The sequence below is a fragment of the Propithecus coquereli genome, unplaced genomic scaffold (genome assembly GCF_000956105.1).
Source record: "Propithecus coquereli isolate 6110/MARCELLA unplaced genomic scaffold, Pcoq_1.0 Scaffold316, whole genome shotgun sequence".
Classification (NCBI taxonomy): domain Eukaryota; kingdom Metazoa; phylum Chordata; class Mammalia; order Primates; family Indriidae; genus Propithecus; species Propithecus coquereli.
Genome location: NW_012148797.1, coordinates 1507361 through 1525045, shown reverse-complemented (window position 1 = coordinate 1525045; position 17685 = coordinate 1507361). Strand labels below are relative to the sequence as shown.

Below are 17685 nucleotides of genomic sequence, written 5' to 3'. Positions count from 1 at the left end.
TCAACGATCCACCCGCCTCGGCCTCCCAGAGTGCTAGGATTACAGGCATGAGCCACCGTGCCCGGCCTGTTCTGTAATAAATACTCCCAGTAGTTCAATATGGGAATACTAATTTCTCCATAACTTTAAGAATATTTGCTTATTATTGCTTTTTAATCTTAGACAATATAATGGGTGAAACATGGTAATTTATTGACTGAATTTTCATTTCCTTGATTAGTAGTAAGATGAGGATGTCTTCATCTTTCATGACATTACAATTTTTTCCTTTTTGTAAATTGTGAATTGCCCACACACTGCCATTTTTTTCTGTTGCAATTTTGTCTTTTCCTTACTGATTTCTTAACATTTTATATAATCTGAGTACTATTATATGTGTGATAAATATTTTGTCTCAGTCTTTGTCGTTTTACTTGGATTTATGATATCATTTGTCACACTGATTAATCAGGGTTTTATGCTGCTATCTTTTATGCATAAATCAACTATTGGACAAATCTTGAAATTATTTTTGAAAAATTTAACTCTAAACCTTTCTTGCCTTTTCCTAGATGTTACCTTGGAGTAGTATCAAGGGTTCTTTCTTTATCCCACACCAAAGATGTAGTGAGCGTATATGGGTCAATGTATAAACCTGCATAGGCTTCTGGTTGAAAAATATAAATTCATTTACTAAAACTATGATACTATTCAGGCTTGGAAATTAATTTCTAAAGCCTCTCTTAGCAATCAAAATTATTGGTTTCTAAGGATCCATACTGGTACGCTGGAAAAATCCCAAAAAGGAAATTGCATCCATACTAGTAGGTTAATTATTAACAAATTGATTCAAATGGGAAAGAAATGGTTTAAACATTTCAGTTGGATGTTTGGTATATAATTAACCAGAAATTTCACTCTTATAAGACTTTTGACAAAACAATAGATGTTACACATAATCTTGTCATAACACATTCTGATGCAATTTATTGTAGTCTTTTTACTTTTTTAACCTGGACATAATTTTTTAAACATGATTTAATGGTTACATATCTATATCTATTGTAAATATTTTCCCAAGTGATTATCATTATATCCATTTAATATATAAAGTTAATTTTTCATTATAAAAGTAATATTTGTTGTTTTTAGAAAAGTTGAACTATGATAACAATAAAAATAGAAAACAGGAAACAAAACCACCCCTAAGCCATCATCTAGAGACCACCAGTGTGAGTGAACATATCTTGAAGTGATTACTGACACTTGATTTTATGCATGTTGTTGTTGTTGCTTTTTAACGATTGCATAATCTTCCGCTGAGTGGTTATGCTATAATCCACTTAATCATTCCCCCATTGTGAGGGTTTAGTTTGCTTAGAAATTTTAGTGAAAAACTTTGTGATTTTTTTCCATGAGTTAGATTTCCAGTATTAGAAAAATTGAGTCATGGGGCATAAATTGTTTTACAGTTGATTATTCCCAAAGTGAGAATCTTCTCTGTGAAAGTGGCTGCTTCAAGCGGAGGGGAAGGGGGGTGGGGTGAGCACTGCTCTCCTATGGTCTGCCTTCCAACACTTCTTCCTCTCCGTGCACACACCCCTCCTCCCCCTCCCCCCCTTCCTACCTTCCCAAACTCTTCCACAAATAAGTGTGCCAGAAGTGTGTCCATTCTTGGCTTTGCTGTGTTCTCTGCTCTACACAAAACAGGGATTGGTTATCTCTTCTTTTAAAGTTTCAACTTAGGTAAATAGCAGGTGAAACCTACCTATTCTCTTTCTTCCTGAGCCAAGAAGGATGACATTGCTCTTTGCTTTGTTTAGGAAATAACCTCTGTTTGCCAGAGGAAGCTTCAGAGCTACTGTTATCTCTCTGGCCTTCCCTCCTCCCCGTTCTCTCTCCAGCTGGGGCCCTCATGTTGGTTTACCTGGCCACAGCTGCCAGGGGTGTGCTCTCTGCAGCTAAAGCCATAAATAATGGCTGCATCATGTGCCCTCAGGCATCACGGAGAAGAACCAACAGGAAGAGCATCTGTTCGAGGTTACTTACTATTGTATTTACTATACCCAGTGGTTTTAATTTTTTGTGTTTGGCTTAAGAGTAATAATCATAATAAATTGACATGTGTGGAGTGCCCACTGTATCCATGGTAGGAAAGGCAGTGTGATTAGGAAACCATTGACTCTGAGATTAAAAAAAAACATATCTCTCTTTCCTACTACTTACAGCAAAGCACCTTTGTCTTTGATTTTATTTTTTATGTCTTCCATAACCTCCTCAAAGCATTGTTGATATGATCACAGAAAAAAAATTCTATACTATAAAGTGATATTTTCATGTGAAAAAATATTAACTATAATTATACATGTTCTCTTCAACCTTATACCATTAACAATCAAGGCACAAGATACACCTCTTCAACTACAAGATTGGTGAATTTCATTTTTTGAAATTTTAGAGTTACTTAAGTTGCTATATTTTCAGGATGCTTTGTCCATTTAAACATTGGGTAATCCCTACTGTTTGTTTTAATAAAGTGTAGACAACACTCCTTGGTTTCTCAGTAATGAACAGCACTACCAATGAAATCATAGACTTTTTGAATAAGTAGCAGATGATTTGTCCAGCATTTACATTTGAGGGCCAACTTAAGCAAATAACTATTTTTTTTTTTTGGTGATAAAAGCCGTAAGAGCTAAAATATCACCATCTAAAGGTATTGAAGTTGAGTAGCTGTTGTAAGTCATCATATTTTTGCATTTTTATGGCACTTAATAAAAGCAGCTTCCCAGCTCTTTGCATGAATGTGGGAGAGGGGTGTTTTGACATGTGGTGCATGCTTCCAGCAGGGAAACACTGACTGATGACAGCAAGTTGACTTCTTTGTGTTGGGAGTTCAGTGTGCTTTACTAGACTCTGCCAAGTTCTGCTGCTGACCAACATTCATTTTTCAGTTCATTTCTGCTTCTGAACCAGTTTAAAGAGTCCAGCTTTTGCAAGAAAATGGAGGCATCTCATAATGAGAAATGTGCTTCAGCCCTCCCCTTTCTTAGAAAGGGATAATCCAGATGTGAATAAGACTTTTGAGTCATCCAGCCTTGTTTTGTTTTTTTTTAGGGAATGAATTTGGACACATTGCACAACTTACCTTGTGCTTCGTCTTCCTGTCTGGTGATTTTGCACTAGCACTCAGTAGACGCCATAGTAAACCAGAAAAGCCCAGGAAATTAATTCTAAAATCAGGCAACACTTGAGATATACCAGGGAAACCTTGATACTCAGGCAGTGATGAGGAAGAAGTTATTGCCTTTTTCTGAGAACACATTGAAGCTACCTTCCTTAAAAACTCTAAGACTGTTTACATTTGTTATTTTACATCATTTTGGGGGAGCATTTAAAAAAAATTTTTTACATGGAGGTGTTTAAGAATAGACAAGGATAAATGTTAATTTGAAAAAAATTATATATAACAGAATTAACATCATTATATAAACACATTACTAATCACTAAAAATGCTCTATAGTAGGAAAATGGCATCAATTGGTAATTCATAAAAGAACAAATACAAATGGCCACTAAACCTAGGAAAAATATTTAGACTCATCAGTAATTAAATAAAAAATTGAGCAATGAGTTATGAGCTATCAGGTCAAGAATACTGAAAATCCTGAAAGTTGGTATAGGTGAGAAGTGTACCTGTTCTCTCATGGAAAGGTAGAATAGATGAGTACAGGCTTTCTGGAGGGCAATGGAATAATATATAAACAATATTTAAAGGGTAAATACTTTTTTTTTAATTTCAGCATATTATGGGGGTACAGATGTTTAGGTTACATAGGTTGCCCTTGACCCCTCCTCCCCGCCAAGTCCGAGTTTCAAATATGTCCATCCTTTGGGTGGTGCGCATTGCACTTTGCGTATGCATATACCCGTCCCCTCCTCCCTCCTCTCCCCTCCCCCCTTCCCCCTGCCCAACATCCAATAGATGTTATTCTTATATGTGCACTTAGGTAAATACTTGGCCCCTAGGCATTTATGCTGAGAAATCAGGTAAGTAGGCAAAAATGTATTTATAATGCTCTCCATCATTTCTAGTTGCAAAAAATAAGAAGCAACTCACATGCCCATTGCTAGAGTACTGGTTAAAGAATTTATGACCATATCTGTACAATAGACCATCAGACAACCATTAAAAATGGTGCAATGGAGATAGGAGTGGCTAAGGTCTAAATAGAAATGTCTTATTCATCTTTGCATTACATTAGTACCTAGGTTGGCACACAAAATTTGATTTAAAGAAGAGACTCACGTGAGATGCCCTCTTCTTCCTCTTGGATTTCTGAGAGCTTCTTTATTCAGCCACATTATAAATCAAAGTCATAGTCAAACCTGAGAGTGGCATAATATTAATATTTTGGAATATGATAGACCTTTTTCCATTTTCTTACCCACCAACTCTTCTCATGTCCCTGGATAATTTTGATCCTTCTGAGAAAATCATACAGGATATCCAGAATATATCCTCTTCTCACCACCTCCACCCCACCACCGTGGGCAAAGCCACCATCAGTCACACCTCACCTGGATTTCTGCAATGGCTTCTCGACAGGTTTTGATTGGTCTGTCTTCTCCCCAAAGTTTATTCTCAACATAGAAGTCAGACTGATCATTTTAAGTCCATGAGATCATATTATTCCTCTGCCTGAAACCATGCAAAAATCCCTATTTCTTTCAGGATCAAAACTATGTTCCTTAAAATGGCCTGCAATGATCTCCATGGCTGGCCACCAGCCCTGTTATTATTCTGACACCGTCTCCTGTTATTTCCTCCTTCACTTCCTCTGCTCTGGCCATCTTGGCCTCATGGCTGTCCCTTCACCAGGCCAGGCATGCTGCCACCTTAGGGCCGTCATCTCCCTCACTCCTTTAGTACTGCACATAAATCTCGGCTTCTCAATGAGGCCCCATGTGTCCGCCCTATTTAATACTGGAATCTGTCCTCACCCCTCCTCAGGACTGCCCATCCCCTTCACTCTGCTCTGCCCAGTGTTTTTTTTTCCTTAGTTATGTTTTATATTTGTTGTTTGTCTCCCGTAACTTGAATGTGAGCTTTATAAAGGAAAGTGTCTTTGTTGTTTTGTTCACCAATGGATCCCAAGCACCTAGAATGGTGATTGGCCACTCGCGGGAGCTACAAACATGTATATTTGTTGAATAGCTTGAATGGAAAGTAATTATATAAGTATGTTAGTGGTAATTAATAAATAGATAATTTTTACTGAGCATCTGCCATGTGCCAGGAGGCGTGTATGTATCAGCTCATCCAATGCTCCCAATGAATTTATGAAGCAGGTATCATTAAGACCAGCAAATTACAGATTGAGAAAATGAGAATTAGAGACATGAAAGTTCATTATCTAAGGACTCATAGCCAATACGATTTAGAACTTATACATAAACTCAATAAGCCTGACCCCTGTGGACCTTATTCAAGCAGAACAATGTTATTTCTGTATTATTTATTTATCGAGATTCTACAGAATGTCATTTGGGAAAGGGGGTTTTTCTATGTAAATATTTTTGGCAACCACTCTCCTAAATATTTGAACCAAACCAAAATCTTACAGTGGCAATTCCAGGTCTTTGGCAAATTTCCATGTAACTAAATTCTGTGACATTTGAAATCTATCCCCACTCTTGCCATTTGGTACTTGGTTTTAAAGAAGAAAAAGTAAACAACTTTTGCTAATTTAAGGACTTTTCTTCTACTTTTATTAAAAGAAAAAATCCTATTCCTCAACTCTACATTTCATCGTTTTGGGTTTTTGTTCGGGTTTTGCATCTTTGGTCAATGTTAGTCCCAAGGATTGTTCCCTCACTCTTCCCATTCACTCTCTTCTAGGAGAATGATATAAACCTGACCCACATTGAATCTAGACCTTCCCGTTTAAAGAAAGATGAGTATGAATTTTTCACCTATCTGGATAAACGTAGTGTGCCTGCCCTGGCTAACATCATCAAGATCTTGAGGCATGACATTGGCGCCACTGTCCACGAGCTTTCTCGAGATAAGAAGAAAGACACAGGTAAGAATTAGATGAATTTTGTGACGTACGTGACTCTACACTGTCTTTATAAAACAACAGCAAAAGTAACACCTACCCTGTAAAACTGTTCGGGGTTAAATGAGTGGATGTAGGTTGGGGACCTAGACAAGTGCCTAGCATATTGTAGTTATATAATGAATGTTAGTTCTTTTTCATCTTCCTCAAGATAGTAATTGCTTACATTAGTAGTTTTCTTTCTGTCGCTGCAATTTATATATGTTTTTTATTCCTGTATTATCATACTCTTGATCTTCTATCTTCAGAGGTGAGATGGTTAGAGTGTCTGGGGTGCTTTCTATATAAATGCACATTCAAGACAAGATGCCTAGTTATCTCTGTTCCAACCAGAGGGCTCTCCCTAAGTCCTTCTTGTGACATGTCATTCCAGGAGCTGGGACTGCAAGACTCCTTGTCCCTAGAGCCTTCATTGTCATCATCCATCTCCTTATCTGTCTCTTCTACTAAATTAGGAGCTCCTTGTGGACAGGGAGACTTTCTTTCCTGTATTTATATCCTCAGAGTTTAGCTTAATGCTTGGTATGTAGGTGCTCAGCAAATATTTGTGAGTGAATGACTAAATACAGGAGTTGTCGAGACTTACTTGGTCCCATTATCTGCTTACTGAAATGCTGCCCACTGTCCTCTGGAGGGGAGGAGAGCAGTAGAGTGTAGGAATTATAAGTATGGGCTTGGGATTAAATTGACTTCGGTTCAAGTCCTGCCTCTACCACTTGCTGCTTTGAGACATCTGACAAGTCCCTTTAACTGCTCTGACCTTATGGGGCTTTTGCAAGGATTAAATGAGATAAAACATACACAGTGCTTAGAACTGTGCCTGGCACAGTACAGGCCTGGATAAATGATGGCATGTGGTGGTTATTAGGATTATGATTAGCCTAAAAAGAATACAGAGACACAAGGTGATCACTTTTTAGGGTTTGAAGCATATTCAGATGAACCATTTTTATAGGCTTTATTTTTTAGAGCAGTATTAGGTTTACAGAAAATTTGCAGAGAGTTTCCATTCATCTTCTCTCTCTCCCATCATGCTCCCTCCCCAGTTTCCCCTGTTAACATCTTGTATTAATGTGGGTGTACTTTCTTATAATTGATGAGCAAATATTGATGTATTATTATTAACTAAAGTCTGCAGTTTACATTCGGGACCACCCTTTGTGTTTACAATGCTACTGGTTTTGACAAATGCGTAATGTCATACATCTACCATTGCAATGTCATACAGAATTGTTTCACTGTTCTAAAAATGCCCTGTGCTCCCGCTGTCCATTCCCCCTTATTTACACCCTCCCTCCAGCAACCATTTATCCTTTTACCGTCTCTAATAGTTTTGCCTTCTCCAGAATGACATCTAGTTGGAGCCCTACAGTAGCCTTTGCAGAACGGAGTCTTTCACTTAGCAATACACATTTAAGGTTCCTCCATGTCTTTTTGTGACTTGATAGTTCATTTCTTTTTATTGCTGAGTAATGTTCCATTGTATGGTTATGCCACAGTTTTTTTTTTTTAATCCATTCACTTATTGAAGGACATCTTGGTTTCTTTCCAATTTTTGGTGATTCTCAATAAAGCTGTTATCAACATTTATGTGCAGGTTTTTGCGTGGACATAGGTTTCCAACTCATTTGGGTAAATAGCTAGGAGTCTGATTGCTGAGATGACCTTTTTTTAAAAAAATAATCAATTTTTTTTCTACTGTAAAATCAAGTTTCTTTGCAAAATACTGAAGACTTTAGATCAAGAAGATGTCAAGCACTGTAGCTTACATTAGCATTTTAATAGGCAGAAATGCTTTCAAATGAGAGGAGATCCACCTCATAAAACAGGGCACTGAAACATTTTCTGAAAGGTAGCTCCAAGGTCTTCCTAAGAGAGCCCTTCTTTTCTGGCTTCGTCCTCCTATAGATCTAACAGAGGCAAGGAAGCCCACCCCAGGGTTCTGCCTTTGCAGAGAGTAGACAGCCACGCAGATGGGCTCAGGTCTCAGGGGGCAGTCACTTGGAATTCCTCCCCGGATCAGCCCTATCTGCCTTTCCCGCTTCAACCTCCCAAGCTGCTTCCCTGATGACTGCCCTCTCCTGCTTTTCCGGCCACCTGCTCCCAATAGGAGCTGCAGGCCTCCGGACAAAAGGGCTGCCTGATCCCGGGGCAACTCTGCCTCTGGTCGAGCAGGTGGAAGCTGGGCCAGCTGGGGCCCTGGGGGAGGAAATCAAAGCAATTGACGGGCAGGCAGGCAGCCCCTGGGGGAGCCAGGGAGATGGAGTAGACCAGCTGGAGCACTGACAGCCTGAACAGGAGGCTCAGAAAGGAGGTTCTTAGCAGGGATATAGCAGGAGAGTTAGGAGCCCAGATCCCTGACCCAGGGCATACCACGCTTGGTGTGACCTTGGGCAAATTATTAACCCTTGAAAGTCTCCCACTGTATCAAATGGGAGTAGCATAAGCCTAAGCCTTACAGGATTGATGAAATCACACTGAGGACAGAGCACAGCATGTTTAAGGGCTTAATTGTTATTATAAACACTGGCATGAGCACAGGAGCTACCAAAAGCCAGCCTGTGCACAACTACTATTTCAGAGATTCTGAGATCCGAAAATGACCTCAGAGGTCACGTAGGTATCACACAATCACTGTCAAGCTTACTAGAGGCTGGTCGTACCACAGGTTTAATTCCCTAGCAGGGCTTCTTGCCCTGTTGCTCAAAATGGCAGGGTGTTGGTATCTGAAGTCGGGATGATATTTTGCCTAGTGAAGAAAAAATGGCTAAGACCAACCCTTTACAACAACGTGTGTTTCATGATCCTTATCTCTTGGGAGAGTTTGTCACCCCATCCCATAGTGGCTGCCCCCACCTGACTCTAACTGACTCGTACTGGAACAGCGGACGCTGAAGCCGCACGGCTTTACACCTGCTGAGAGGCAGCCCTTGGGTTTCTTTGGTAGTTTTTATGAAGTGGAGTCTGGGCCCAGAAACAGATCTTTTTAGGGAAAACAGCCAGCCCTTTGCAAAGTTGCTCTTTCTGTAGGACTCAGTGGGAGGACGATCAGAGGAAGAAAAGCATCGTAGTAGATCTGAACCTTTGATTCTTTCTCTGGACAAAATACCCTTTTTATTGAGGGACTCGGATCTCAGGGGTGAGTCTGACAGCAGGTTCAAGTGGGAGATCTGAACCCCTCAAATCAATTAAGCTAAACCACTTTCCACTCTAGTTTTTTGCCCATTCAAAAAGCCATGTGGGTGATAGAAAATGAAAGTTTTTCAGTTTCTTAATTGCTAAAGTTCCCCACCCAAAACAGCTTAAGGGAAGGTTAATTATGGTGACATGTTAAAGAAACCCCAACCTTCTCAAATGCCTCCTGGAGAAGCTGATGTGAGTTTAATAGGATTTTAATCCAGAGAGTCTTTTGAATACTTGAGTCTATTCTCCTGCTACCCTCTCTCCTGATGACCTCAAATCCTTCTTCAACCCAACATGAAAGAGCATTAATATCTTCCATCGATCAATCTGCTAATCCTTTTACCTTTCCCTTTCAGTCTTCTGCATAACATTACATCTAGTGGGGGATAGAAAATTCCGACATGGAGACAGATTGCAGGCAGGAAAAGCAGACAAACAAAATGTCTTGGGCAGACAGAGGTATAGGAAGGAGCATCACCTTTCCAGAAATATCTGTTTGGAGTTATTTTCCAAGAGCAAATGGACATTTATTGGATTTTGTTTAAGCTGTCATTATAAGGGTCCAGGTAGGGAAGCAGAGTGAATCCACACTGCCCGTGCAAGTCCGTTTTCTGTGGAAAGCAGAAAGGCGATCTATCCATCCAGCTAGCTAGCCCACAGGCATGATATTGTAAAAAGAGGAAAGCAACATCATTACACTTATTCCTTCCCTCTTATAGCCCCTCCCCCTCCCTGCTCTCTTGAGTTTTCTCTTTTCTGCTTCAATATTGCTGCCCTGGAGAACAGTGCTGAGTAAGGCTGATGTCTCAGATCAACTGGGGTTGGGGGGAGAGTAGGATTCCTCCCAGGGCTCCAAAAAGCCTCTGGGAGTGTGGGCAAAATGGTACACGAGTCTGTGAATGAATATTTTTTAAGAGAGAAGAATTTTCAGAGGAGCCATAGTTCCCAAAGAGTTAAGAGTCTTTATAAAGAAGCTGCTTAGGGCTGGAAGGGAACCCAGATGGTTGGAATTTTCCCCCATTTCCACCACTTGTGCCTTTCTTTCCTCTCTTCCTTCCTCTGCTCACGTATTCTGTCTCCACCTGCCCACTGCCCTCTTCTTAGCTCTAAACCTTCTGCATTTCACCTTGCCCCACGTGCATCTTTCATGGCTATACATGCTGTGGCCCTGGGTCTTCAGGAGACCAAGTATCTGCCTGTTTGTAAAAACACATAGGTTTGATTGCCTTTTTCAACCTTTACCTGAATGCTTACTGGATGCCTTGATGTAGCCCTAAGTCCTGGCAGCTGAGGAAGTGACTTTTGCTTCAGCAGACGGCCACATGGAGACAAGCAGGCCCCAGCTGAAAGGGCAAGCCTATTCAGGGGGAGGTGACACCCACCCAGCAGCTGGAAGCAAAATCTCTTAGTGTCAATAGTATACTGCTTGCTCCCTGCAGTCTGTTAGGGGCAGCTCTCTTCATTGGCATAGGATGATCCCAAGCAAATGCTATTTCTGTAGCCCACCCAGTTTGCCAGGTCACAGGGCTTCAAGCTCAGGAAGACCATAAAATTATAAGCAGACTCTCATTCTGTGAAAAATTCCTCCTTAGTAGGCCAAATCCAGTGTTTTCAAATTTATTTCCCATTAGATTATCTCGTTTAAGCTTTGCAACAGCCAACTCAGGATTGCCAGAGCAAGAAGATAACATTCTTCTTGTTTTCAATATTAGGAAACAAGACAGAGAGGCAAAGTTGAAAGGCAGCATGGATTTTGTAGTCTCCATTGTTCTAGTTCAATTCCTGGGCTATAGCCATTTGGCCAAGTTGCCTGCCCTCTTTACACCTCCCTTTTCTTGTTGGTAAAATGAAGATATTTGGGTGCCAATGTGGTTTTGTGGATTATATGATATTATTTGCATAAAGTGCCTGGCATGTAGGATCCATGCAAATTGTTAACAGTAAACTTATCCTTGAGTCTTTCATAAGGATACACAATGAATTTTATGGTTGAGCAAGCCTGAAATCCCAAAACTCCTGATTTTGGTAAAGAAAGGCCACCATGACATGCCATTTGGGTCAATCCAAACAAATGTGAAAGTTAGAAGGAATTAGGCTGAAACACCTTTTCTCTGTGTGACAGGTGTGTCCCCTCAATTGATGGAGGTAATAAGAGGACATGAAATGATTGTGACTAAATTTCAATGTGCCAGTCATGGTGGATTGAGGGAGCATCCTAGTGGCCCAGAAAGAGGAATGAATGTAAAGCGAAGAGCCTGGATTTGGATCTACATTTTGTACACAGACAGCTAGGTTTGAATTCCATCCAATCCCCTACTGGTTGGGTGACCTCGTTAGCCTCTTCTTCATCTGTGAAATGGGGCTAAGACCCACCCCTGCCGCTTCCTGTGGTTCATGGAGGGGATCATGTGAGATCCTCTGTGTGTTAGAGTGTTTGAAGGATCAAGTGGAACTTGAGTTGAATAGGCCCTGGATCTTAGGCATCCTTAGGCCTCCGCAGGGAGCGATCTCCGTGCTCTATAACCCCAGCCAACAGCAGGCCATTTGTCACCACCAGCTCCATGGCTAATATCTTATATAAGGAGTTAGTGGCAGCCACCCCGTCACTGGGGACAGACTTACCTAGCAGCCAAGGAGAAAACTTCACATGTGGGATTGTGTGAGGGGCCCTGTGGACGATTTCATTTCCAGATATTACTTCCCGTGTTAACATCATCCACCTGACTGTGTGCCGTGTCGGACGTAGCACTGGCATAGGAGACAGGCTGGCTTTGCATGCAGGTGTTCGATCCCCTCCCTTCCTGCTTCTTCTTTTCTTCCCTGTTTCCATCCTCTTTCCCTCACTTCCTCCCTTCTCTCTTCCTTCCTTTTTTTTTCTTCTCTTCTTCCTTTCTTTCCTACTATTCTGACAACACCCATTCCCCAAACCAACAGCCTCTTTGACATTTTTGTACCATGTGTCACCATTATCCCCCAGGAAGTCTCTCTTTCCTTAGCATTTCATAAATGATGTGGCCCTTACTTTTTAAAATCTTGACATTGGGATTTTCTTCCTTCTTCTCTTACTACTTCTCAAACACCACAGAGCCACCTTCTTCTCTTTCGATCACATTTACCCCCTAATTCAGCGGATCGTCTATTCATGCCACTGATACTGATTGAGTGCCCATTCAGTGTCAGCCACTGACAGGATGCAGCAGTGACAAAGACAGACATGGCAACTAGGCCCACTTGTCCTATAATCCATGGCTATATGACTTGATCCTTGGCAGTGACAGGGAAGGTTGCTTGACTCAGGAGTAGACTTAGGAGGTGCACTGAGCCCAGGGGTGGGTTAGGGTGATTAGGGGAGAGGGAGCAAGGAAGAGCTCCTGGAGTGAGGTAGTACATGGGGAAGGCTTTAGATGTATTCCATTTGACCCAATGTATGTTGACCCTAACTCTAGTTGTAAGTGGCAAGAAACCAGATCTCAGTACAACGTGAGCTCTGAGCAGACAGAAGTATTTGAGCATGTGGTGGGCAAGCTGCCAATAGATGTATCTGTAAGATAGGTGACATCTCAAAAAGGATATTGGAAGGGTAGCTCCAGCTTGGGTGGGTGGTTGGGATAAATAACCCTGCGGGTCATTATTGTATTTGTTCATAATTTCACTTATAGCCATTCACTCACCATATTTATTCAACACATTTTCACTCTTTACTTCGCACATGAGGTCCCTTGTATTTATCTTGTTCTGGGATTCTCATTTTAGTGTGTGAACAGAGAGAACCATGCTTTGCCCTGCACACACCAGGCCTGACCCCTGACCACTGCTCTGTCCGGGAGGCAGAGGGTAAAAGCTTGGCACCCTTAGCCAGCCTGTGGCTCACCCATTTTTGCCAAGACCTTCCTGAAGACAGTCGTGCTTCAGAAAGAAAGTAGAAGATTCTTAAAAGAGAAAGATAAAGTCCTCAAGTCTTCATCCTGTGGGATGTGGGCAACCCATCCCTTCTCCCTTGGCGGGAGCTGTTGGGATCAGCACAGGGGCTGCTGCTCTGTGGGGCTGGTGGCTGTTGCCTCAGAGGAGACATCTGGGAGCCTGGGAGGACAGGGTGAAATGCCCTTCTATTTTGGACCTAAGAAATGAGGATTTATTGCTCTCCCTGAGACAGGCTGGAGGCCAGCCTGGGTGCCTTGCTGGCTAACCCCTCGGCTGGTGAACGTCTGGTGGAGGAGGGGGCGAGGTTGGACTCAGCCTGCACCTTGAACTGCTGTAAATTTAATGGGCCTGCTCTGACCCAATGGCCAGGAAGCAGGCTCCAGCCAGGCCTGTGGGGGCCTTTTGCTCAGGAGCTCTCCTGAGCCAGCTGCCCCTGGCAGTCCTGGCTGAGCAGTTGACCCCGACTTAATGGGACCACGATGTGGGTGTCCAGGGCCAGCTCTCCAGCGGGCTGCTTCCTTTGGAGCCAAATCAATATTTATTAATGATCTGCCCCCCGCGGGCAGATCCACAGAGGGCCTCTGTCACACCAGCCTGCCCAAGTCATTCATTAACTGCTCGGGCCAGCAGCCCGGGAGGCCGCGGAGGGGCTCGCAGAGGCCAGCCCACCGGCCGAGGTATTTGGCAAGGTCGTTAATGAGCTAATCTGATTTAACTTTTCAAAATGGAGGCCTGGGTCACTGGGGTCAGTCTCTACTCCCAGCATTGTGAGAGAGACCGGGCGGGGGAAGGGACCCTCACTGAAGAAGAGTCAGGATGTGTGAAGGAGAGCTGAGGTTAAAATGTTTCTATCCCTCAATCCAGGGAGGCTGGGGATGGAAAGGTGGGGAGAACCCGGGGCTGTCCGAGGGAACTTCTTCAACCACCTTTAGAGCCCACTTTAGTTTCTCACCTCCTTTCCCTCTCGAGGTGAGAGAATAGGGATCTAGAAGAAAGGAGCCTGCGCCCCCCATTTAGTCCAAGCCAACAGAGCATTGTGGAGATGTGCACAGACCACAGAACTCTAATTTCAGCTCAGCCAGCTCAGCAAATCACCTCGTCTCTTGGAGCCTGAGTTTGCTCATCAGTGGACTGAAATACTATTGTCTGCCTCCTAGGATTGCTATGAGAGTTAAAAAAAAAATGAGGCAAGTAAAGTGCTTGGCACAGTAACTGCTGCCTAGTAAGCTCTCAAAAACATATCTCAAAAACTTTAGAGGAAAAACGGTAGCTATAACTCTTTGGCTGGGAAAGTTGGAAGAGCCCAGGTGTAGAGGTGGGGGACACAAGCGTGGACTCTGGCTTTGCCACCAGGGGCCGGTGGGCCTGTGTTTTCTTAGCCAGATGAGCATCTCTGGGGGGTTGTTATGGGGTGCAAGTGCAATGACTGATGTCACAGATGGACCTGCTGTGGGTCAGTTTCTTCCCACCCCAAATGAGGAGACAGGCGAGGGCTCAGTGCCGCACCCATTTCACAGCTGCAGAGGCAGAGATCAGGGATCAGTAATCTGCTCAGACTCCTGTAGTGTGTGGGCGGGTGAGATGAAACTTGAACTCAGACCTGCTGGCTTCAGGTCCAGGATGAGCACACCCTTTGCACAGGACATAGTGTCAGCATTAATGTGGAGGCTCAGTACTGAGTTCTGAGTCTGTCTGGAGGTCTTCCGTGGTCTCCCTGCCTTTTGCTCCTGGTGTCCTCACACTGCTTGGGTCACAGGCTGCACAGCTGGGACTGGCCAAAGGATGCAGTGAGCCATTTCGGGACTTCATCCCCCTCCCCAGCACCCAGAATGTGTGCCTGCCCTGGGTCTCAGTTCCTCATGCTTGTCCCTGCTCTCCAGTGTGACAACCGGTGAGCTCCTTCTCTTAACTGTTAGGCCTACCTGGGTCCTCCTTCCTTCCCAGATGACACATAGGCTGTACCCAAGGCCTTAACCTCAAGGGAGGCCTGGGGAGGAGGTGGGGAATAGATCAAAGGTGGGGCTGGGCTGCTCCCTGGAGGACGGGGGTACCAGGCCTCGTCATCCTCTGTCACTTGACTTTCTCTAATGGTGACAGTGGTTAATGACAGTAATAATGCTGCCGAACACTTACAAAGTACCTGCCATGTGCCAAACACTGTTCAAAGCACTCTTCATGCATTAGTTCATTTTAATCCTCATGTCACCACTCTGAAAGGGGTCCTATCATTGCAGCTATTTTGCAGATAGGAAATTGGGGAACAAAGAGGTTAAAGAACGTGCACCAAGTCCTGAAGTTACAATGTAGCAAAGACAAGATTGGAACCAGGCTGTCTGGCCCCAGAGTCTCTGTGACGAGCTCCGAAGCTCTGCCACTTCCCCAGCCTGGCTGTGTTTGTGCCTTTTCTGGGTAATGACGGGGCCTTGGAGCCACCAGAGGTTTTTGGACTCAAGTGAGAACCCCACAGCCATGCCATGCTTCCTCGGGGGCCCTCACAGCCCCTGTGACAAAGTCCTGAGCTCAAAGGTCTGGGGCATGGTGGACTGCTTTGGTCTTTGTCTTCTCTTTGCCAAGACTTGAATTTTTTGAGTCTTTGCAACTCCCTCAAGTTGTCTGATTTTTTGGTTTTTTTTTTTGTTGTTGTTGTTGTTGTTTGTTTGTTTTCCCACCAAATGGTCTGAACTAAGTCATGTGGCCCAATTAGTATTTTTTCCTTTGGAGAAGGGAAAAAAAAAAGTCACCCAGAGCTGGAAATATAATATACTGGTTCTGCTGCCCTCTGGCGTCCGGTTGGGCGATGGGCAGCTGGAGGGGCTCTGCGTGCAGGTGGGGCACGCTGGCTCCTTCTTCTCCTTTGGAGAAAGGAGGAAGGGAAATGAGGGGATGCACTGGGAGATGAACAATTGCAGGGACCGTATTTCGGGGAAATAAATGAGGTTGACACACTAATTGAAGCAGAACTGTATTTTCAGGTGTCCTCTGGCCCAGGCTCAGCCCTGCCTGGGACTCCACAGGTCTGGGAACGTGAAATCCAAAAGGGGTTGTGGCAAGGGGTGGATCTGACACCCATATGTGACAGAGAGGAAACTGAGGGCCGAGATTAAAAGCTGTAACTATCAAAGCTGGACAGACAGACAGCTACCTGCCGCCATCTCTATTCTTTCCTCCTCCTTCTTTAATCTCATCTTCATCATCATCATTAAAATCTTTGTCATCCTAATGGTTAACACGGATGGAGCACTTACCGAGGCCCAGTCAGTGTGCTAAGATGTGTCGCACGTGCTATAGCATTTAATTCATCCAATAATACGGAAAGATCCATTTTAGTCCATTTTATGGATAAAGAGACTAAGGCTCCGAGAGATAAAATACTTGCTCAGTTACACAACAAAATACGTAGCAGGCTTTCTAGCCTTGCTGAAAAACTTTCTACTCTGTCCTCTATGCTATGGTGAGCCAAGGGCAGAGTGAAAAAACATATATACACACACACTATATATATATATATGCACACTAACTATATATACATACACACACACATATGTACGTATATATCCTGTAGCTTACACCTGAACAATAATAGTACTTACTATTTGCCAGTATTGTTTTCCACAAATCACAAATATAAACTCATTTAACCTTATATTGTTCTTATAAAGTAGTACTTTATAGTACTACTATTATCACCATTTTACAGATTGTAAGACCGAAGCACAAAGAGGTTTAATAACGTTTCCTGGGTCCCACAGATAATAAGAGCAAAGACAGAATTGAGACCCAGGCTGTCTGGCTCTGTCGTGGGGCTCCTGACTGTTGCCAGACTGACTCTCCCTGACACAAATAGGAAGCCAGCCCTGGACCAGGGACAAGCCCTGACTATCCAGACCCCCAGACCCCATGGAGAACTATGGCAAGGCCGTCAAGTCACCAGGGTCTTCACCCTGGGGTCTGGAGCCATAGACTATCATGGAAAATAGCATCCCTTGACTGACAGCAAAAAGACAAGAGATAGCAAGTGTTGACAAGGGTGTAGAGGAGAGGGAACGCTTACACATGGTTGCTGGGAATGTAAATTGGTACAGCCATGATGGAAAACAGTGTGGAGACTCCTCAAAAAATCGAAAATAGAACTACTATACAGTCCAGCAATACCAACATGGGTCTATATCCAAAGAAAATGATATCAGTATTTCAAAGAGATCACTCCCATGTTCATTGCAGCATTATTCACAGTAGCCAAGATACGAAAACAACTCAAGTGTCCATCATGGATGAATAGATAAAGAAAATGTGGTAAACACACACACACACACACACACAGGAATATTATCCAGCTATAAAAAGAAGGACATCCTAGCCTGGGTGCGGTGGCTCGGAAATGTAATCCTAGCACTCTGGGAGGCCAAGATAAGAGGATTGCTTGAGCTCAGGAGTTCGAGACCAGCCTGAGCAGGAGTGAGACCCAGTCTCTACTAAATA

The 17685-nt window shown here is 43.2% G+C and overlaps 1 protein-coding gene across 1 annotated transcript in view; it reads left to right on the top strand.

Annotated features, from left to right (window-relative positions):
- The window catches only part of PAH (phenylalanine hydroxylase), a 63100-nt gene that overhangs the window by 13223 nt on the left and 32192 nt on the right, over nt 1-17685 (top strand). Inside the window, exon 3 of the mRNA XM_012650263.1 lies at nt 5883-6066. Within this exon, the coding sequence (XP_012505717.1) occupies nt 5883-6066 (184 nt within the window). The remainder of the gene's footprint in view (nt 1-5882; nt 6067-17685) is intronic.